The sequence below is a fragment of the Periplaneta americana genome, chromosome 7, assembly GCF_040183065.1.
Source record: "Periplaneta americana isolate PAMFEO1 chromosome 7, P.americana_PAMFEO1_priV1, whole genome shotgun sequence".
Taxonomy (NCBI): domain Eukaryota; kingdom Metazoa; phylum Arthropoda; class Insecta; order Blattodea; family Blattidae; genus Periplaneta; species Periplaneta americana.
This window is the reverse complement of record NC_091123.1, coordinates 182,743,180-182,767,095: the sequence shown is the minus strand read 5'-3', so window position 1 is coordinate 182,767,095 and position 23,916 is coordinate 182,743,180. Positions and strand designations below refer to the sequence as shown.

The window sequence follows — 23,916 nt, the reverse complement described above, 5'->3', positions numbered from 1 at the left end:
CAGCTGATCGACTGTTCATTTCATTCACAACTAGCAAGCAACCAACATGGACGTTAGTGTACTTGTATCTTCGTAGTCTTTGGATAAAGGGTGCTGATTTCAGTGCTCATTTTTCGCGATCGGCAAATTGTGTAAAGTTTGGTCGTCTGTGATTGTCGAATAAATTTACGTAAATGGCATTAAGTTTGCAGAACATAATAAAGTAAGTTGTATTATGGCGGGCAATAAGGTGCTACAACGGTGAGAATTTACCGGATAATATTCAGTATTTTTAGTGAAAATCTGATTGGCTAGTTTCATATTTGTTTCGCATTTGGAGTAACCGGAATTTGGATAACCATGGTGAAAGAGAAGCCAAATTCAACCCGAATATATGATGAAGAAGGCTTCAGGAGACGGGCAGCTTGTATCTGCGTAAAAAGCGAATTGGAAAAAGAGGTACCGTAACTTCATATATTGTACATAATATTTATTTCACTTTATTTTTTATCCTCCATAATCGTAGACTGTAAAATTAAGCCGATCTTTTATCAATTAGACTTAGATTTAGTATACTGTTGCAGGGAAGAGGACTATGCTTGTTTGTTTGCTTGTGGTACACGCGTGTAACGCATGCTTAGGTGTTGCTTCGGTTCACTGAGCTCTAGTGCTACAAGTCGCTTTAAATTTCTGTAATAGAATGTGTCCGGGTACACCAGTGAAGTGCGATGGATGAAATATGTTTTAATATTATGCATATTTTGTTTATATTTAAGAGGCTATTTTGTGGATGAATGGACACTGCGTACAAAATACCATTTTATGACCCCAATTTTATTATTCATTTGTAGGCAGTTATTGCCTAGATAACGATCATGATCAGCATGTGTGTGCTATTGTTTTAACACGATTGAACCTATTCATCACTTGGATCCAAAATTCATATTATTGTTAACCGTTTGATTTTGACAATTTTTAAATCGATTATCTGCAGTCAACAAGCACAAGAATTACACACTGAAATGCATCAGGAAACAGATTTTAAATTGTCATTCTGCATTATGTTTAACATAACCTGACCAGTCCCAGATACCTAAACGTGTACCTTTTATCAACTTGGCGTTATGATCCTCAAACAGCTGGAAAATTAACTTCAGTTTCATTTATTTTTAGTCGTAGTTGTGGATTTTTGTATCTTCACTTTTACATACCGGTTGATGAGTTTAGATTGACTCGTGGAAGTTCTATATGATAAGCAATGTATTTAGGCCTAACTATATCTTGTTTGTTAAAAGTTTAAAGGGACACTAGTATAAATGGATGGTTGTCATTTGCATTGATTCAGCTGTGTGCTCATTTGTTGAATCCAAAGAGATATTTGAATCAGGTTCAGTTGACAGTTCTTTATTCCAGAACAACCTAACTACATTTTATTTTGATATATCTGTGGTATTTGGTCAGAACATAACTCCAGAATTGTCATTTTTGGTTGAAAGAACAGCCCTATATAAAAAAAAATTCTTGATAGGCCTATAACCGTGATCTCAATTTAATCTTATGTTATTTTCATTCACATTTTTATGTAAACTAGAATTACGTATTATGATTTATATAGGAAAACTGAAAATAAAAATGCTTGTAACTTATTTCAAAACAGGTTTTTTTTGTAAGTTATGTTTTGACCAAACACCACATAGACCTATATTATATTTAATAGAATTTATATTGCAGTTTTAACAAGGAGTTTTGTATTGCAGTCATTTTGTATAGCCTGTTTTAAAATCTTAAATATCTTACATTATCTCATTAGGTGAAGTCTAGGCTTAGGTTTATTTTGAGTATATAGGCCTAGGCATGTAAAAGTTCGAAACTGATCTCAGGTAAGTTGTAATAATTGGTAGCTATGCATTTTAATCTATTGAAAATTTTAAATTATTAGCTTCGAATTTTAACTGTTTTTTCTAAGGCATTTGTTCCATGTTTTTACATCTTAACCCTAGGCCCATTTGTTTTCTAGATCTAAGTCGAGGAATATGTAAGTTATGCAGTCATCTTAAAAGTAGTAGGCCTACACATTTTACATGTAAACATCATGTTGTAAGAATAAACTCCATGGACACTGCAAGGATCATTTTTTTTAAATTCAGTAACAGTTGTGAATAAAAATGAAATTTTGTTAGACAGGAGTACTGGTACTATATTGACGTTTAAACCCAATTAGACTATAGCTTTTAATTATTTTGTTTAAGCGGTTACAGTAGAATTTCACTGTGTACCAAAGTTTAATCGAATTTGTCTTATTTGAGGTATATTACAGACGTGGACAAATTATTAACAAAATTGACGATTTTTATGATAATTCCATTTACAAAATTTGATTTTTCAATTTAGACTACAGCTGACAATTTTGCATATTTCTATAATTACAGTAGATATAAATATGCAAAAATATAGGCTATTCTAAATCGAAGAGTCAAATTTTTTAAACGATATATAATAAAATCTTCAATTTTGCTAATATTTTGTAAATATGCAAAAATGTCAACTGCAGTTTAAAGTGAAGAGTCAAATGTTGTAAAAATATATAATAAAAATATTCAATTTTGCTAATAAGTTGGAAATATCCAAAATGTCACCTGTAGTCCAAATTGAAGAGTCGAATTTTGTAAAAGAATATACAAAAAAATCTTCCCTTTTGCTAATAATTTGTAAATATGCAAAAATATCTATTGTAGTCTAAATTGAAGAGTCAAATTTTGTGAAAATATACAATACAAATCTTCCATTTTTCTAATAATTTGGTAATACGCAAAGATGTCAACTGTAGTCTAAATTGAAGAATCATATTTTGTAAAAATATATAATAAAAATCTCCAATTTTGCTAATAATTTGTCCACGTCTGTATTAGTAGGTCTATAGGGAAAAATAATTTTTAATTTTGAAATGTTAATTTTGAGAACAATTTCCTGAAGTGTGCACATTTTTTTTGCCAGATTGTTATTTCATTCATTTTATATTGTACGTACACACACGTTATACTTTATGCGCGCCTTTAATTTAGTATAGGCTAAATTTGTTACAATTTTTTTCTAAGAATCATCTGTTACTTGATATTTTATAAACAAAGTAGGAAGGAGATTGAAGAGGGAAGTGAGTACGATTTTCTGCAACTTCAGAATCGTTTTTTAATAAGACATGTGTAATAACTTCAGTAAGCGTACTTTCGATATCACAAATTGGTAATTTCATAGAAGACGGGCACCTGGTTGGATGTGCTAAGTATTACCAACTTTTTTACTTTAGAGTTAAATGTTAGTGATTTTTAGTAACTTTTATATGTTAGTTCTAGGTTTTTATACTAGGTGTCGCATTGATGATGTTTCAATTTGATTGGTTATAGTTGTCATTTGTTCTAGAATTTTCGTTAATTTTGAATGGGTAATGACGTTGTCAATTGTTCTTGGTTGTTTGACGTGAGTGGTATTATACTGTTTTGCTGACTAAAGCTATTGGAAGTTTGTCATTTTATGATTTTCTTTCGATTTGATTGGTTATAGTTGTCATCATGTGTTCTAGAATTTTCGTTAATTTTGAATGGATAATGACGTCAGTAAGTTGTTCTTGGTTGTTTGACGTGAGTGGTGTTATATTGTGCCTGATGGGTAAAGCTATTGAAAGTTTGTCATTTTATGGTATCTGTGAAAGATGTGTGAACATAGAACAGAGTATTAAATTTTATGTCGATTTTGGTTCAGTTCTTTCGCTGGCGAATAAAAATTGTGTCGATTGTTGACGAGAAAACTGTTCCTGTGATTCCAAGGAATTGTTCATTGAATTTTCCGTACAAGTTAAGGTGTAATAAGAGTTCAAAGAGAATTTCATTTTGTGTAAATACATGGTTTAGTTATGTGAAGTTGACTGTACGACAAAGTCGTGGTTTAGTTCTTTGTTGGCTTTAAGTTTAGATTGCCTTGAAGCCTGTGTCATAATGCAAGTGAAGTGGTTGTCTTTGAAGACGTCAATGAGGATTGAATTTTGTTTGATTAGGTGATAAATTATTGTTTTGTTTTGTGTTTTAGTGATTTGTGGGGGTAAAGTGCGGACGAAAACTGCCAGAAAAGTACTACCAACTTTGAAGTGCAAATGCCACCAAACACCATAAAAATCAAAGATGAAAAATTAAACATATTTTCATTTTTCGAAGGGCTTTTTCTTCCTTAAAAATATGAATATATGTATGATTTTCCATCTTTGATTTTGTAATGTTTGGTGACATTTGAACTTCATAGTTGGCAGAACGTTTTGGTAGTTTTCGTCAGCCATGTTGGATTTTGCCCGTCTTCTAGGAAATTACCCACAAATTTTATTATAGAAATAGTAAAATTAAAGCATAAAGTGCAAAATGGGCTCCGTATAGTCATTTCCTTGTAATACAAATAGTAAAAATTAAAGCCATGTTTTTTCTCGTTAATTTGCACCCAGTAGATTATTATTATTATTATTATTATTATTATTATTATTATTATTATTATTATTATTTGTTCACATACGGGCGAAGATTTTTCCAAACTCATTGTATTATAAAGGGGAATGTCTAACAAGTGTGAAATAAAAGTTTGACACCTGTGGGATTGGTACAAGTTGCTGTAGATACTCGTTAGTGTCATTGCAAAAGAAATGCTAACTTAGAATCAGAATATTAGTATGTGTATATAACTGAAATATAAATAGTAGTTTTTTTATTTGCTTTTAAATTACATTATGTGTATGGAGTTCTAAATAGGTTAACTTCATTTGGTTTTAATAGCATGCAAGATTTATTGGTCTAGTGACGTATGAAATCACGTGCCATGTCACTCGCATATTGTAAGTAAATAACCGATAACTGAACGTGGCAGTGTTATCCAGTATCATCCTAATGTCCACAACTAAATAGTGTTTGTATATTTGGAGATTCAGTAACATTAATAATAAACGAACATAATAAAACATGTTCAATATATATATATATATATATATATATATATATATATATGGTATTCCTTTCCTAATGGGCTGTTAATAAGAATTCAAAGTTAAATTATTATTTAAATTATACTTACTTTTAAATACCAGTAACCCTTCCTGAATGCTCTTGTTATGCGGTGGGCCTATATAGGCCTTCTGCCCTAATTATTTTGGTAATTTCTTTCGAGATGCAGCTTTCATGTATGGACTAAAATAAGATTTTATGTTCAAAATAAAGTGAAATCATACTTATCATGAAGATTGACCAATATTTGTCACAGTATTTTACAGTGCATTTGGAACATACCGGTAATTTTATTTTGAAGAACATTTTATAAACTGGTTGCTTTACTGTACTCCAACCACGAGAAGGTCTCTGGGGAATGAGACGAAGCGGGGTAATGCTGTGAATGAATGTTGATGTCATAAGATGTCATAAGGTCACACACGTGAATACTCGTATCTCTAGCTCTCACAGTACAAATGATAACATTGATACACACATATTTATACTACCCTAGTTACAAAATTAGACCACGGTTAATCTCCTGGGGCCATATTCATAGACATTCTTAGCGTGGGCTACCGGTGGATGATCAGCGTTTTTCGTATTCATAAACCAGTGTTAGCGATAGGATATGATTTGAATTCTGTACTAGTAACCAGTGGATAGCCGGGGCTAGTTTAGCACGCTCGTAGCGCCTGCTGCGAAATGTCTATGAATAGCACCCCTGGTCTTTTAATCCCTCCATACAGGAAATAACATATGCAGGAGAGCGCATGGTTTTTAAACTGACGTTATAACGGTAATAATATTATCTATCTACTACGCTGCAATAGATGACGCAATAGTAAGCACATTCCTTTCACGGTTGATCTCCTAGTTTTGTGTTATAAAAAAAAAGTTGGAGAACAGTAGGAGTTCTGTACAGACAGAACAGTGAATTACTCCGTAATGTTTTTAAATATTTGTAATCCTGTAGTGAGAATTTTCCTTAATTCTTTGTACATTTGTGAAGTAAAAGTAGTACTAAATTTGTACTAGAGAACATTATTGCTGAAATATCCTGATTTCAATTGTAACTTGTGTTTCTTTCAGTTGGAATAAGATTTTGATCATCTGTAGAGGAGCAACGTTCGAATTATCGTAATAATTTGAGTTGCTCTAAATGAAAACCAGCAGAGGATTTTATAAGAATTTTAGAGTAAAGAGCCTTAAACGCGGTACATATTGTTTTTAGTACGCTTATTTAAATATTGTTATACTATAATCTTACAAGATTAGTCATGTAATTAATATGGAAGCTTTCACATAAAACTTATCAACAATACAAGGATTACGCAAAGAAAAGCAAGAGAAGTATTAACATTATTCGGATTGGAAAGAAAACACCAAGTTACTGTCCAGTCGAACAGTACAAAATACTGTAGGACATTTTGATTCAGCTTCATCTTCTTCCTGTAAATAAATAAGTAAATACATGAAAATGTGAACAGGACTTCCTGCCAACACCTGTCAGTTCAACCAGAAATAATAATAATAATAATAATAATAATAATAATAATATCCACAACTCTGAGCCTAGAGGCCCGTTTCGCCCCCATTAGAATTGCTGATTCTATCTTAATCTCGAATATCTTACATTTCTTCTTCCCCGTGAAACATTGAAATGCTTTCTTCAGAATACGGTTTTTCTCCAATATTTCCAGGTGCTCCATCTGTTGTGGTAATCGTTTATAAACCCACGTTGTTCTGTTTCTTCTGTCTGAAGTTCTTTTCTAATGTCACCTGTTCTTTTATGTTCTGTTAATGATATTCCTGCCACTGATCTGACAGCTTTATTTTGCTGAGATACCAGAAGAAAAATACTGTACATTACTTCAAAATGACAAGTGTTACCATTGGGGGGGAAAGGGACTTTCGATACGGTATGATTACCTTGTTTTTAACACACTAATTTTATTACTATTGACTACTCATTCATTTATTTTATTCCATAGATCTTACATGAGCAATGAAGCTTTAAGATGTGGAACAAGTCAGAATTTTACAATATTACAATTACAGTTTTTACAAATTTTTATAGTTTTACAATTTAGTAATTTTCTACAATTTTTACAATTTTGTGCAATTTTTTACAATATTTTGGCGAGATGTAGTGAGATGAGGTGAGGTCCGAGGATTCGCCAAAATATTACCCGGCATTTGCCTTTTGGTTTGGGGAAAACCTCGGCAAAACCCAACCACGTAATCAAATCAAAGGGGGGTAATCTAATCAAAGGAGTTGATGCCAAGGACTCTCCATAGACCATCCGGCTTCAGTCCCACGGCTGTGGAAAACCTCGGAAGAAACCAAAGACCAAAGGGGGATCCAACCCAAGCCCGAACGCAGCTCCGGATCAGCAGCCCAGCGAGTCTGCCGACTGAGCTACATCGATGGCTCTACTAAAAGTATACAATACATAGCCAATCAGATTATTAAATTTACAAACGCAAACGATCATTTATCAGTTGAGCTATATGTATAATACAAAACAAGTTAATTAAATTTAAGGCATAAACAATTCAACCAGTTGTGATATACAGAAATTGATAATACATATCATGAAAACTAATTCAAATTACAAACACAAACAATTGAGGAGCGTTTTTGCAAAAGTCGATAGATGCAGAAATCAAGATTTTACAGAAATTACACTAAGTGACAGGATCTATCGAGTTTTGAAAAAACCTGGAAGGTTTGCTAGTCTCTACATACGGTATGAATCAAGTTTTAGTAAATCTGATTTCATTGATCGATTCCGGAGGTAGAAAACATACGATATCCATATATCCATATGTAACTCACTTTCGAAAATTTCTGCATCTATCGACTTTTGCAAAAACGCTCCTCAATTTATCAATAGAGCTATACAGATTACTATTCAATTTAAAGCATATACAATTCACCGGCCAAAACTATACAAATATATACAATACAAAGTAGCATACTTTCATACTACAATACCCTCCACAAAACTGGCTTCATTTATACACTGACGGATCCTTGATCTCCAGAGAACAAGGTGCCGGTGCAGGTGTTACGTGCTGTCTCTTCTCACTTTATAGATCTATTGGGTATGGAACAACAAGTTTTGATGGAGAAATCATTGCAATAAGTGAAAGTCTCAGGAATCTTCTATGCCACATCAATAAATTTAAGAATGCAGTTATATTGTCAGACTCCAAAGCAGCTATTCTATCAATAGTCTCTAAACACACACTTTCATCTCAAACAGCAGAAATAACTAAAATGCTCTCTCAATTAATATCACTCAATAAACGAATTGTATTCCAATGGATACCATTCCATTGTGGAATCCTGGGAAACGAGAATGCGGGTGCTTTAGCAAAGAAGGGCAGCACTGCTACTTACAAACCTGTTACTAAATCTACATATTACTCTGTGAAAAGATTTATTAAATCTACATACTTAGACTTCAACAAACAAAATTTGATAACACAATCCCAAGGGAAAAAATGGAACTCTCTGCATCAAAATCCACAGTTAATTCCCGATTTACCACGAAAATCGTCTGTAGCTGCATTTAGATTGGCAACAGGCCATGATTGTTTGGCCAAACACCTGCATAGAATTGGAATATATCAGTCCCCTAACTGTCCATTGTGCAACTCAAAGCAAGAAATGGATTCGGAACACCTCAAAATCTGTGCTTCAGTGGCTGGTCATGATAATATCTTTGAAAAATATTGGAGTGCAAGAGGTCAAATGACTTTATTGTCAAACGCCTGGCATTAGAAAACAACAACAACTTTCATACTACAAAACATAAGACGATCTGTTTCATGAACGATCTCATTAGCCTGGTATATTGTTATTAAAGTGAAATTTGCATTCCATACGGAGTTTTTCTGATGCTGCTACTTCTGTGGTTTCTTTCGTATAATGAGTGTTTATCAGCCTTAAATAACTTATCTTGCCATATGTATAGACCTGTATCATTTCCTTGTCAGATGCATATTGATATAATATGGATTAATATTGTCTACCATATTATTAATTGAAAGAGAAATAACATATGTTGCATCCTTCATTATGAAGTCTTAAGATTATTGACGGTGCCGTCGGCCTAGATGGCTCTGTCGGTAGTGCTGGCTTTTTGTGCCCGAGGTTGCGGGTTCGATCCCGGCTCAGGTCGATAGCATTTAAGTGTGCTTAACTGCGACAGCTCATGTCAGTAGATTTACTGGGATGTAAAGGAACTCCAGCGGGACAAAATTCCGACACACTGGCGACGCTGATATAACCTCGGCAGTTGCGAGCGTCGTTAAATAAAACGTAATTTAAATTTTTTATGGTGCCGTAATGTACTGAATGAAGCGGCTTACAGTTTACAAATGGCTTTTAAGGAACCCGCAGGTTCATTGCCGCCCTCATATAAGCCCGCCATTGGTTCCTATCCTGTGCAAGATTAATTCAGTCTCTATCATTATATCCCACCTATTCCTTTGCTGTGGTCGTGCCAGAGAATCAGTCCCATTCCGAGGCTTATTGTATGGATTCGTAACAAGTTGTTTTTTTACGGTGATGGGTTGTTAGCCCTTCGTCCAACCCCCAAGCTGAAGGACCACCCCTTATCGGCTGTCTACGACTGCTTATTCAATATATTCGCAGCTACCCTCCATATCTGGAGGCCGTCTCCTCTATCCGCAACCTGAGGACGCGCCATGCCGTGGTGATAGGGACCCACAATACATGGAATGCAGCAGCTAGAAAATAAAATTACTTGGATAACTTGGGCAACTTTTTCATAATTTATACTTGCTTATGAAAAATAATAATACATTTTGTCAAAAATGAAAATGTCGGAGAAATTATCGCTGAATAATGACGTGAACAAGAATTGGTTAATAGTACATTATGCAACGAGCCTATAATGGTAGTAATTAAGACGCAAGTATGTTTATGAACGAGCGCAAGCGAGTTTCATAATTTTCATACGAGCGCCTTAATTACCAATATAGGCAAGTTTCATACGACTTTCTATGCTCGGCCATATTTCTAACTTGAAATTATTCAAAATTAGGTCATGTTATGGTTATGTGCGAACTGACCTGAATTGTGAGATGTGCGCATACGCGAAAGTATTGATTTTTTCCGAGGCCGAATGTCATTGACCTTGATAGAGAATAAGATGAACATTAGTCTGATATAACCTGGAAATTGATTTAGAATTGAAAAACGAGACGACAAATTGAATTTATTTGAATATTATTTACAATTAACGCTAATTATAATAGTAAGAGAACATAACCTTCTGCGACAGTATTGGATTTCCAGCCTCCATGACTTTTCGCTAATTGTCTTTCGATTGCATATCCGAGAATAATCGATACTTGCGGTTTTATAACGGTACAAAGGTGACTTGTGATTGGCTGAACACCTGAACTTTAATGAATAGGTGTACTTTAATGAGGTCCATTAAAGGGCTACTACCAGGTGTATAATTACTACATTTCGGCATGGTCCAGCATAAAATTAATTAGCAGAGACACTTAATTCAATGCCCATAGATTTTTAAATCTTACGTTTACATATCTCAGCAGAGGTGGACAATCATCCAGTCAATGATCTTGGAAGAATTTGAGAGATAAAATTAGAAACAGCCATATCGGATGGACGACGGAACAAAATGTAACGGGACCAGTTTTGAGTATTCGAACAGGGCGAAATTCTAATATTGTAAGAACAAGATTTTATGCATCACAAATCCAAATTGGATGTAAATTCAAAATCCATTGGGTAGAATCACTGATAGTATTGTTTCTTAAGAAGAAAGCTTGCATAAATACCTCTGCTTTCTAAGTTTATCCAAACCAAAAAAGAATGAAAGAAATGTTAACTTTTCTCTCCCAGCTTTTGTATTCATTTCATTGTGATGCCAGCCAGAATTAACTAGCAATGATCTGGGTTGGCATGCGTTTCGTTCAGTGCCGGGGTATAACGCACATACATTGAAACGTGATCTAATGTTAGTATTCCACAGTCTATCAAAGACTCGCTACATTAAATATAATTAACGGCAGCGTGAGATTGCTGGATTTGGAGTAAACAGAAAGATGCCACGACCTTTGTTTCGTAAACTGTAGTGAAACATTTAGTTGATAATGCTGTGGGTGAAGTTTTATAAACATAAATGAGTTGTGTAATCCGTATTGAATCGGGTTTGAGTTTGAGATTGATTGATTCCACGCTAGTAAACGATTCTCGTTAAGGAGTATGTAAAATTAGACTTATCGATGATTAAATAACATTGTCTGGCATCGATCACAAACTCTTCGTGTTGCAAAGTGGTTATGGCTATACAAAATTGATAGAGGCTACTATGTAGGCCACTGGAAGTTCGGATTCACGGAACCAATATCACTACGACCTTTTGGTATTTCATTGTTTCTTTCACTTTGACATTATTTCATTCCCTTTCATATTTCTTTTGATAATGCTATTCAGGGTGGACGTAATATAACTGTGCACATTTTAACAGCTCTCATAAATTTGGAGTAACATATTCGTTTCAAATTAATACTTTAGAGTTCTTTTTTTTTTTTTTTCTGAGAAATGTTAGCTCTGTTCTACTCGATAAATACTATCCATGCGATTTTACTTGTATCGTTAGGGAAGCTGATAAAAAATAGTTTATCCCTCTGCAGTTTTAAAATTAAATTGACGATTTTCTTGCAAATTAAAAAGATTAACACAGTTATTTTTCTGCCAGGTTACATAAACCACTATTATTATTATTATTATTATTATTATTATTATTATTATTATTATTATTATGCCTATTATTATTATTATTATTATTATTATTATTATTATTATTATTATTATTATTATTATTATTATTATTAGTTATACAGGGTGTATCAAAAGGTCAGGTGAATCCGTAAGGAGGTGATTCAGGACCTTATTTGCAACAAAAAATCCTAATACACTTTTTCAATATTCATCTCAGTTTCCGAGTTACACGAATATCACGTACCGTATGTATCCCCATTTGAATCCACACCTAATGGACCTGTTTGCTTGAAAGAAGGTAGACTAATTTTCAGTTGTCTACACCAGATGCTCAAAATGTCCCCCTCTCGCAAGGACACACACTTCAGCACGCCGTCTGACCTCTCGCTGCACATTATTCAATCCGTGCTGGTGTATCTCCATTGCAGCCGTGTTAATCTTTGCAACGAGCTCTTCCCTGCTTTCTCCTTCATGCAGCCCCAGGTTTTAGGTCTGGGGATCTGGCTTGCCAGCCAATGGGACCACCCTTTCCAATCCATCTACATGGAAATGTTGATCTAACCATTGACGTACTGGAAGTCTGAAATGTGCTGGAGCACCGTCTAGTTGATATCATAGTTGCCTGACCAGCCCGGTCCCCAGACCTAAAACCATTGGACTGCTTTCTCTGGGGCTGCATGAAGGAGAAAGCGTACCAAACGGAGATAGCAAGCAGGGAAGAGCTCGTTGCAAAGATTAACACGGCTACAATGGAGATATACCAGCACGGATTGGATAATGTGCAGCGAGAGGTCAGACGACGTGCTGAAGCGTGTGTTCATGCGAGAGCGGGACATTTTGAGCATCTGCTGTAGACATCTGACAATCAGCTTTCCTTCTCTCAAGCAGACAGGTCCATTAGGTGTGGAATCAAATGGGGATAGAAACGGTACATGATATTCGTGTAACTCGGAAACGGAAATGAATATTGAAAAAGTGTATTAGGATTTTTTGTTGCAAATAATGTCCTGAATCACCTCCTTAAGGATTGACCGGACCTTTTGATACACCCTGTATTACCAATTGTTCTGTATGGTTGTGAAACTTTGACTCTCACTTTGAGAGAAACAGAGGCTCAGGGTGTTTGAGAATAAGGTGCTTAGGAAAATATTTGGGGCTAAGAGGGATGAAGTTACAGGAGAATGGAGAAAGTTACACAACACAGAACTGCACGCATTGTATTCTTCACCTGACATAATTAGGAACATCAAATCCAGACGTTTTAGTTGAGCAAGGCATGTAGCACGTATCCAGGAATGGATATAGAGTGTTAGTTGGAAGGCCGGAAGGAAAAATACCTTTGGGGATGCAGAGATGTAGATTTTATTACATTCTCATATATTTTATAAAAGATCTTTTATATTTTATTACATTCTCATATATTTTATAAAAGATCTTTTATATTTTATTACATTCTCGTATATTTTATAAAAAAATATTTTATATTTTATTGAATTCTCATATATTTTATAAAAGATCTTTTATATGTTATTACATTCTCGTATATTTTATAAAATATCTTTTATATTTTATTACATTCTCATATATTTTATAAAAGATTTTTTGCATTTTATTAAATTATCATATATTTTATAAAATATCTTTTATATTTTATTACATTCTCGTATATTTTATAAAATATCTTTTATATTTTATTACATTCTCATATATTTCATAAAAGATCTTTTGTATTTTATTAAATTATCATATATTTTATAAAATATCTTTTATATTTTATTACATTCTCATATATTTTATAAAAGATCTTTGTCAAAAGACTTCGATAGTGTAATACCAGCTTGTAGACATATTTCAGATTATGGTGGCAGTTGTGAAGATGTCAAGATGTAATACTTGTAGTCCTCTCCTCCTCAGAGATAAAGCAGGGTTGTGCCGTGTTAACATTTAATCGTCTATCACTGTCTGTGATTTGGATGGGGCTTTTAATAGTAGCAGTTCGTGTGGTGCACTTGGTCGAGTAGTTCAGGCACGAAGCACCTCGTTCGCATCTCCGTTAGACCGGATGCTTTTAAATGTTGGATGCTTTATTCAGCCGCTCCACAACCGGTTCACTAGCCATAACCTAGATGGTGGTCTGCCGAGTTAAATGACAGAGGAGACTGTCACTACGAAATCGTGATTTCAGGGGCGAGATATGAAATAGGAAAAAAGGAAATAAATAAAAATGCAATATGCAAGCGAGCACGCAACTCTCGGCTAGCCCATCTAGTGTTTGGCCTATCAACATTTTGTTGCAGGTGGTTGAGAATGGCTGATATATTGACATCAAAATGTGATGTGTGAGGTAAATGGTGGGCTAGACACTACTACCATTAGACACAAATGCTTCTGTGATATTATTAACAGGGGTGTAGCCGTGCCTGGGTGCCGCCCCGGTACTTTCTGCAGCCTGCTAGCGCCCTGCTTCTTTATTTTTGCTTTTTAAACCTTAGTCAACTTTGTATTTTGTAAATATGGAATAGTAGTATGTATAATAGCAGCGGCATTGATGATGATGATGATGATAATTTTTATTTATTTATTTATTATTTATTATTAATATTTGTGTGCTGAACAACAGCCAGAGGCCAATTATAGTTCAGCACAATACACAAACAGAAGATACAAAGGTGCAAAACAAAAATAAATAATATCATAAATAACAAAAACATACATGAATACAATTGAGTACAAACAGTAAAAACTAATAATCAAAACGAAACTAAACCTTAAAAGGATCTAAATTGTGCCCATGCAAATTGGCATATTTTATGCATCTTCAGACTGGAGAAAGTGATTTTGAATTTCGGTTATAAAAATTTTTTTGAAATCTTAAACCTTTTGTAGGGATACGAAGGCTGATATTGTTTATGATAATAATAATAATAATGTAATAATAATAATAATAATAATAATAATAATAATAATAATAATAATAGTACAGTATTAACTGTACACTACATACGTACACTCTTTACCTGCGCGCTTAAGCGTACATACTTTCGCAGAACCCTACTTATTTTTCTATACCCTGTTTCCAAAACAACTTTTCTCAGTTGGCCGTAATTCTGGAAATTCTTGCTGGTCAGTTTGATTTCTTTTGTGTATTGAAGTCTCTGTAACTGATTCTCATTTCATTACAATAAGTGTCAAACGGAAAGCTCTCGTTCTGATATGTCAAATTCATACTTGAAGCATTTTGAAAATGTGGTTATTCTTGTAACGATTCACATGGCAAGAAGTAAATTATTTTTCTTGTCGATTTTCTCTGTCACTTCTTGGTCGATTTCTCCCTCCCGCGTCTTGGTGAATTTCTCCCTCCCGCGTCTTGGTCGATTTCTCCCTCCCGCGTCTTGGTCGATTTCTCCCTCCCGCGTCTTGGTCGATTTCTCCCTCCCGCGTCTTGGTCGATCTCCCTCCCGCATCTTGGTGGATTTTCCCTCCCTCGTCTTGGTCGATTTCTCCCTCCCGCGTCTTGGTCGATTTCTCCCTCCCGCTTCTTGGTCGATTTCTCCCTCCCGCGTCTTGGTCGATTTCTCCCTCCCGCGTCTTGGTCGATGTCTCCCTCCCGCGCTCTTGGTGGATTTTCCCTCCCTCGTCTTGGTCGATTTCTCCCTCCCGCGTCTTGGACGATTTCTTCCTCCCGCGTCTTGGTCGATTTCTCCCTCCCACGTCTTGGTCGATGTCTCCCTCCCGCGCTCTTGGTGGATTTCTCCCTGCCGCTTCTTGGTCGATTTCTCCCTCCCTCGTCTTGGTGGATTTCTCCCTGCCGCTTCTTGGTCGATGTCTCCCTCCGCGCTCTTGGTGGATTTCTCCCTGCCGCTTCTTGGTCGATTTCTCCCTCCCTCGTCTTGGTGGATTTCTCCCTGCCGCTTCTTGGTCGATGTCTCCCTCCGCGCTCTTGGTGGATTTCTCCCTGCCGCTTCTTGGTCGATTTCTCCCTCCCGCGCTCTTGGTCGATTTCTCCCTCCCGCGCTCTTGGTGGATTTCTCCCTGCCGCTTCTTGGTCGATGTATCCCTCCCGCGCTCTTGGTGGATTTCTCCCTGCCGCTTCTTGGTCGATTTCTCCCTCCCTCGTGTTGGTGGATTTCTCCCTGCCGCTTCTTGGTCGATGTCTCCCTCCCGCGCTCTTGGTGGATTTCTCCCTGCCGCTTCTTGGTCGATGTCTCCCTCCCGCGCTCTTGGTGGATTTCTCCCTGCCGCTTCTTGGTCGATGTCTCCCTCCCGCGCTCTTGGTGGATTTCTCCCTGCCGCTTCTTGGTCGATGTCTCCCTCCCGCGCTCTTGGTGGATTTCTCCCTGCCGCTTCTTGGTCGATTTCTCCCTCCCTCGTCTTGGTGGATTTCTCCCTGCCGCTTCTTGGTCGATGTCTCCCTCCCGCGCTCTTGGTGGATTTCTCCCTGCCGCTTCTTGGTCGATTTCTCCCTCCCTCGTCTTGGTGGATTTCTTCCTCCGTCTTGGTCGAGTTTTCCCTGCCGCTTCTTGGTCGAGTTTTCCCTCCCGCGCGTCTTGGTCGAGTTTTCCCTCCCGCGCGTCTTAGTCGAGTTTTCCCTCCCGCGCGTCTTGGTCGAGTTTTTCCTCCCGCGCGTCTTGGTCGAGTTTTCCCTCGCGCGCGTCTTGATCGAGTTTTCCCTCCCGCGCGTCTTGGTCGAGTTTTCCCTCCCGCGCGTCTTGGTCGAGTTTTCCCTCCCGCGCGTCTTGGTCGAGTTTTTCCTCCCGCGCGTCTTGGTCGAGTTTTCCCTCCCGCGCGTCTTGGTCGAGTTTTCCCTCCCGTGCGTCTTGGTCGAGTTTTCCCTCCCGTGCGTCTTGGTCGAGTTTTCCCTCCCGCGTCTTGGTCCATTTCTCTCTCACGTCTTAGTCTATTTACTCTGCCACTATTTGGGCTATTTCCTTTCCCTTTTCTTGGTTTCTTTCCCGCTGTCGTCTAACTTCCACTCTCTTGCTGAGTTAGAGGGCCCTGTAAAACCTTCGACATTCAGGAATAGCAGAACTTTCTTCCTGGTGTTGTGGTTTCAATCAGCTTTTAGGGGGGTAAATGTGCACCTCCCTGCCAGGAATGTAGCCCAGTTCGCCTGAGTTTATAGTGCGATATACCGCTGCTTGAATCACATCGGTTAGAATAACAAAATTGCAGTTAGGCCTGTATGCCTATTGATGTGTCGCTCTTTGACATCGTCACGGTCAGTCGCTAGCAGAACTGGGAAGATCTCCGGGGGCCACCTTGAAGTCTGGGCGGCTGCTTACGTCTAATCATCATTGTGCATGAATGTGTTTGATTCATAGCGACTGCCGCTCTTAATTTGCCCCGTCTATTAATAGAATCATTCGGCATGAAGATGCTGGCAAGTGAACAATTGCCACACTTGTAGATAACTCCCGTTTCTCGTAAAATAACTCCCCTCCGCTTGTGTTCGTTTAGTTGGTGCTGCCACATAAACAACGCCAAACCGGCCTCTTGACTGACAGAAGCTCCGAGATAATTAACGCGGGAATGTCAGGTCTTCACTGTGGTTTCGTCTTATTTACGTTCCGCGACTATCTCGAGCGCCTTTGAAACAAGTTGGCAGTAGTACCTTGCCCTCCTTGTGTTCAGCCTCTACTCAATCTTACTCACGCGTTTTTAATTATGCCCTAGCTATTTTACTTCATACAAGTCAATGAGATGTAAGTGCAATGTTCTCGATTGCAATTAAAGCAATGTACTGTAGAATTCGGTCGATTCGTGAACGAATCGTTCATTCGAGCGACTAATAATAAAGAATCGTAAGAATCGATTCGTGGTATCAACGAATCGTCGTTCAAAAGAATCGTAATGAATCGGCATGATATCGTAACACACGATTCTATTTACTTGTTTGATGTAACCTGTCAGCGGACATTTCCAAACCGTGCCGTATGCTCCCGATCGAGAGAAATCAAAACACTGTACTGCATTTGTTAAATGTGAAATAGTAATATGCGTTACAAGAGCGATATGTTGACGTTTTCATGTTCGAGGAAAAGATTGAAAAAGCGAAACGTAGTTGAGCTTTTTTAATTTCCGAGAACACGAAAACAAACATACCGCTCGTGTATCGTACATTATTTTGTGCGAGGATCTTTAATTACATACCTGAAAGAGGAATTTCTAATTACTTGCAATGAAATCTCCATCTTGGTTTCTGTTCAATGACGGCAACTTTGGAAAACAAATATATCTATCTTCAACATTGTTGCTATAAAAAGTTTTCTGTGTTTACTATATTCCAACAGGCCGTGATATACGCCTGTCCTTTTTTTCCCCCCGTCTATAAATGCGAACTTAAAACAAACGGTAAGGTTATGTAATGATTTATTTTTCATTTTAATGTTTTAACAATATTATTTATATAACATATTGCAGTAATAACATCGGCATCTGAAATCTTGTTTTAATTTTTTCACGGCTTCCTTAATGTTACTTGCATTACAAATGCAGTAACTTTTGTGGTGTTGTAGAGTTTACTTAATTTTTGCAAATATTTAAAAACAATAATTAACATTGAAATTTAGGTGAAATTGCAGTGGTAAGTTTCCAATTTATAATTATTACTATGTTAAACGTCTCTAAAAATAATATGTTAAAAGCCTAAAGCAGTAAAATGAATATGGCGCTTAAGCTGTAAGAAGAGGGAAATTGTTATGTCTGTTAAGTTGGGAATACTGAATGTGGAATTTCACACTTACCGCGTATTGGTTTTGTGCGGAAAGCAAGCAAATACGCACGATCTCGCACAAAATAATGAACACGAACCTGAAATTTGCATAGATAAATAGGGATGTAGTGCAAAAAATCTCCTAGATAATAAGGTTCAGTTGATAAATTATAATTAAGTAAACTAATAACAAGACACGCAAATCACCCATTTCATTTAGTTGACCAATGTCCATGACCATTTACAGGAGCTATTGGAGCAATACGTCAATTGATTTAAAGTCTTTAGTTGCTTATTCTTTTGTAGCTCACATAAAAGAACACTATCATGCATAATTTTGTAGACTAATGGACGTCATGATGAATGGTTCTAGCCAAAGAGAAAGACACAATCCAATGTCTCGCCTCTCATGCCATCTATGCGAGAGATGTAGAACGATTTTGTTCTACCCGTGGCTTGCAAAGGAAACCGTCCTGTGAGTCATTCGTTGACGATTCAAAAGAATAGTTGGAATCGCAGATTGGAAAGAATCGTGAACTCGTTGACGATTCAAAAGGATAGTTGGAATCGCAGATTGGAAAGAATCGTGAACTCGTTGACGATTCAAAAGGATAGTTGGAATCGCAGATTGGAAAGAATCGTGAACTCGTTGACGATTCAAAATAATAGTTGGAATCGCAGATTGGAAAGAATCGTGAACTCGTTGACGATTCAAAAGGATAGTTGGAATCGCAGATTGGAAAGAATCGTGAACTTGTTGACGATTCAAAAGAATAGTTGGAATCGCAGATTGGAAAGAATCGTGAACTTGTTGACGATTCAAAAGAATAGTTGGAATCGCAGATTGGAAAGAATCGTGAACTTGTTGACGATTCAAAAGAATAGTTGGAATCGCAGATTGGAAAGAATCGTGAACTTGTTGACGATTCAAAAGAATAGTTGGAATCGCAGATTGGAAAGAATCGTGAACTTGTTGACGATTCAAAAGGATAGTTGGAATCGCAGATTGGAAAGAATCGTGAACTCGTTGACGATTCAAAAGGATAGTTGGAATCGCAGATTGGAAAGAATCGTGAACTCGTTGACGATTCAAAAGGATAGTTGGAATCGCAGATTGGAAAGAATCGTGAACTCGTTGACGATTCAAAAGGATAGTTGGAATCGCAGATTGGAAAGAATCGTGAACTCGTTGACGATTCAAAAGGATAGTTGGAATCGCAGATTGGAAAGAATCGTGAACTCGTTGACGATTCAAAAGGATAGTTGGAATCGCAGATTGGAAAGAATCGTGAACTCGTTGACGATTCAAAAGGATAGTTGGAATCGCAGATTGGAAAGAATCGTGAACTCGTTGACGATTCAAAAGGATAGTTGGAATCGCAGATTGGAAAGAATCGTGAACTCGTTGACGATTCAAAAGGATAGTTGGAATCGCAGATTGGAAAGAATCGTGAACTCGTTGACGATTCAAAAGAATACTTGAAACCGCAGACTGGGGAGAATCGTGAACGAATCTTTAGAATCGATTTGTAATGTATGATTGAATCGTTGGAATCGACTTCTGAAAAAGAATCGTGTTGCCCAACTCTAGTGTACTGTATTACTAGGGTAAGACACTTTATACCCCCACAACTTACAGAGCCAGGGGAGTCACCCCCACCAATAAAATTAATAGAGGTGCCTCGTCTCCCAAGTAATTTGAACAGAGATTTCTCGTGTTAAAAATAATTAATTTGTTTGAAGATAAACTAGGACGTAAATGCCAAGAATGGTTATTTCAAGACACATAGAGATGACCAGCTGCCGTAGAGAGTATGTTAGTGATGCAACTTGCAAAGCTCCCCTTCCTTTCTTCCTGCATTTGAGATCGGCGAAACACATGATGCAGCGGTGACTGCTTCTTTGCCCATGATCCATATTTTTTTCAGTTCAGTTCATATTTTTCAGCTATTGCGATGTAACAGTAACGGTCATTCATGAGTATAGCCAAGCGGAAATAGTAATACATAATTAATGGTTTATTAGACTTCATTTTTGCTTGATCTCAGTTAAATTATTATTAATGTTCAACATTTTAAAATAAACTCGTTTCTAAATTTAAAAGTAACCGTCCAATTTCAGTGCTCTTTTGTTTTTGTTTGTTTTGTGGTCTTGTTAAGTGATCAGCGTCTGTCAAGTAACTGTTATTGCTAAATGGATAGATTCTTAATAAGGAAAACTGTCAAAAATAAAACTGCAATGAACGGAAACTGGAAGATAAACTGCGTGTAGTGGCAGAGAAACCAATAGCTCATATTCATCGTTGCTGCAAGGATCAACGAAGGGCAAGCAAGGCAGTGAAAGGAAATAGTAATATGCGTTACAAGAGCGGTATGTTGAAGTTTTCATGTTCGAGGAAAAGTTTGAAAAAGCGAAACGTAGTTGAGTTTTTTTTAATTTCCGAGAATTGAAAGAAAACATACCGCTCGTGTATCGTACATTATTTTGTGCGAAGATCGTTTATTACATACCTGAAAGAGGAATTTCTAATTAGTTGCAATGAAATCTGAATCTTGGTTTCTGTTCAATGACGGCAAATTTGCAAAACAAAAATATCTATCTTCAACATTGTTGCTTTAAAATGTTTTCTGTGTTTACTATACTCCAGCAGGCCGTGATATAAGTCTGTCTTTTTTTTCCCCCAGTCTATAAATGCGAACTTAAAACAAATGGCTTCCTTAATGTTACATGCATCACGAATGCAGTAACTTTAGTGGAGTTTTAGAATTTACTTAATTTTTGCAAATATTTAAAAACAATAATTAACATTGCAATTTAGGTGAAATTGCAGTGGTAAGTTTCCAATTTATAATCATTACTATATGGAACGTCTCTAAAAATAATGTTAAAAGCCTAAAGCAGTAAAATCAATATGTTACTTAAGCGGTAAGAAGAGGGAAATTGTTATGTGTGTTAGGTTGGGAATACTGAATGTGGAATTTTAGACTTTCCGCGGATTGGTTTTGTGCTGAAACCAAGCAAATACGCACGATCTCGCACAAAAGCTAATGTATAAGGACCGTAGTTTTCAACCATCTTGAGGTAAACGATAAATATCCGTGGCTACTGTATGAGAAATCAGATGTTAATTTCTCTATGTAACAACATTTTTTGAGAAACAGCAATTAGTTTTCTCAGACTTCTTTTTTAAATTGACTTATTCTACAATGCTTTACCAACTGTGATGGTTATCTAGCGTCTGAGTGAAATGAAGGTGATAATGCCAGCGAAATGAGTCCCGAATCCGGCGCCGAAGTTACCCAGCATTTGCTCTTAATGGTTTGAGGGAAAACTTCGAAAAAAACCTCAACCAGGTAACTTGCCCCAACTGGAATTTGAACCCGGACGCGCTCGTTTCACTGTCCAGTGCAGTGCTCCCCCAATATTTCAAAGAAGTCGACGCCTATGACTGTATTCAGTCTTTTTCATTGTTTCTTTTTATGCTGACTACAAGAGCAGAGAATCTCCCTTCTTGTGAATGTCTAGCCTAGATTTATATAGTAGGCCGAAGGGGCAAATTCATGGAGAGTGACGTCCGAGGAAGTTTTGGGGTGATCAGTTTTAGGTTCGTTCCAACAGCAGTCAGGAACCGTCCGTAACCATCGTGAGCATGCGCAGTACAGAAAAAGCGTTCCAACACAATCCGAACCAGTCCTGAACCGGAAACATGTACTGCAGTCGGGCGTTCCAACAAGCTTTTGACACGGGTTCGGAACGGTCAGAAATAGTCCGTGGATTGAGGCATGTACGGAAGAGTACGCGAGACACGCATGCGCATAAGCTCACCAACGTCTCCTGGATACTGAAGAAAGACAAGATCGACTGTTCATATCAGTGAGGTTAAAGATGAAAAGTGACAGTTCAGACGAATAATAAAACTAGAGATTTAATTTAAAGTTTCGCCTAAAAGAAAGGGAATGGAAACTATGTGGGTATTGAAATAGTTAATTACAATTTCAACATGCAGTTTTGTTTAAGAGTATAATAAATAACGTAAATACATTAATAATAAAAAAATAACTATTTTTAGATGAGAGTCCCCCAGTACACGACATTGAATTAACGGAATTCTTGCCTTCCATATTTTTTGTCATCTTTTTGTAGAAAATGATCGAAATTCTATTTTCTGCAATTAGAATTAGCTGCAAAACGATAATAATAATAATAATAATAATAATAATAATAATAATAATAGACGAAAAATAACTCTAATATGGATCCCTTCTCATCAGGGCATTCCTGGAAATGAAACTGTAGATGCCGCAGCAAAAGAAGCTACAAGACTTCCATTGCATTTTTTCACATCTATTCCTCATACAGATGCCATTAAATACATAACCAGAAAACTGCACAACCATTGGCAAACATCATGGACAGAGTCATCATCCAGCAAACTTCACGAAATAGTACAGCATTGCAGAATGAAATATCCACTACAGAATTTTAAACGTCAAGACAAAGTAATAATCACCAGATTGCGAGTTGGCCACACCAGAATTACACATTCATATCTTCTAGACAGAACTCCTCCTCCAACATGCACCAATTGCCACAGTAGGATCTCTGTACGACATTTAATTTCTGAATGTCCACTATATCACCTTCATCGAGATCAATTCCATATACCAAAAGACTTATCAACAGTTCTAAACAACCCATCATTCAGTTCAAACTTAATTAAATTTCTGAAAGCTATCGACATTTACAAATGTATCTAAATGATTATTGTAATACAGTACACTCTATGTAAACTGTAAGAATTGTTTGTGTACGTATTGTCGCGATATGACTTCCTAAGTTAAAGCGACATAAAATAAATAAATTAAAAAAAAAAAAAAATAATAATAATAATAATAATAATGATAATAATAATAATAAGCATCCCGTTCTTAGCAAAGATGACCACAGTTATAGCATCTCTGGATTTAGTACATAACGATCCGCGAAAGCGTTCCAACAGCGACCAGTCCAGTTTCAATCCCATAGCAGATGCTCAACTAGCGCATGCGCATAAGATGGTACAGGAACCGTACATGAACTGATCCATGAACCGCTTGTTGGAACGAACCTTTTATAGATTATAATACTACATTCATTTTATTTCTGAAGACGGTCGCATTTCTATTATTAGCGAGTATTCCTACATTACTAATCTCTTCCAGCATTTTTACTGAGAAGTAGCTCACAGACAAAAAGAATATGTTAAGAAAACCTAAATATGGTGGGTCGTGATAAAGCGATCTCCTCGACGGGTTTTCCAACGCAGGAATTCTAAAAGCAGCACTTAGTCGTGGCGCTGTATCAAAGATAACTTGCTCAGGAATGTCTATAGTTATGCACGCTATTTGTTCGAAATATGAATAATGACTGATGACTTT

General features: G+C 36.7%; 1 protein-coding gene across 1 annotated transcript in view; it reads left to right on the top strand.

Moving 5' to 3' along the window:
• Positions 1–27: 27 nt before the first annotated feature.
• Positions 28–23,916, top strand: part of Aps (diphosphoinositol polyphosphate phosphohydrolase 1 Aps) — a 230,910-nt gene continuing 207,021 nt past the window's right edge. The window contains exon 1 of the mRNA XM_069832038.1: positions 28–438. Within this exon, the coding sequence (XP_069688139.1) occupies positions 340–438 (99 nt within the window). The 5' untranslated portion in view covers positions 28–339. The remainder of the gene's footprint in view (positions 439–23,916) is intronic.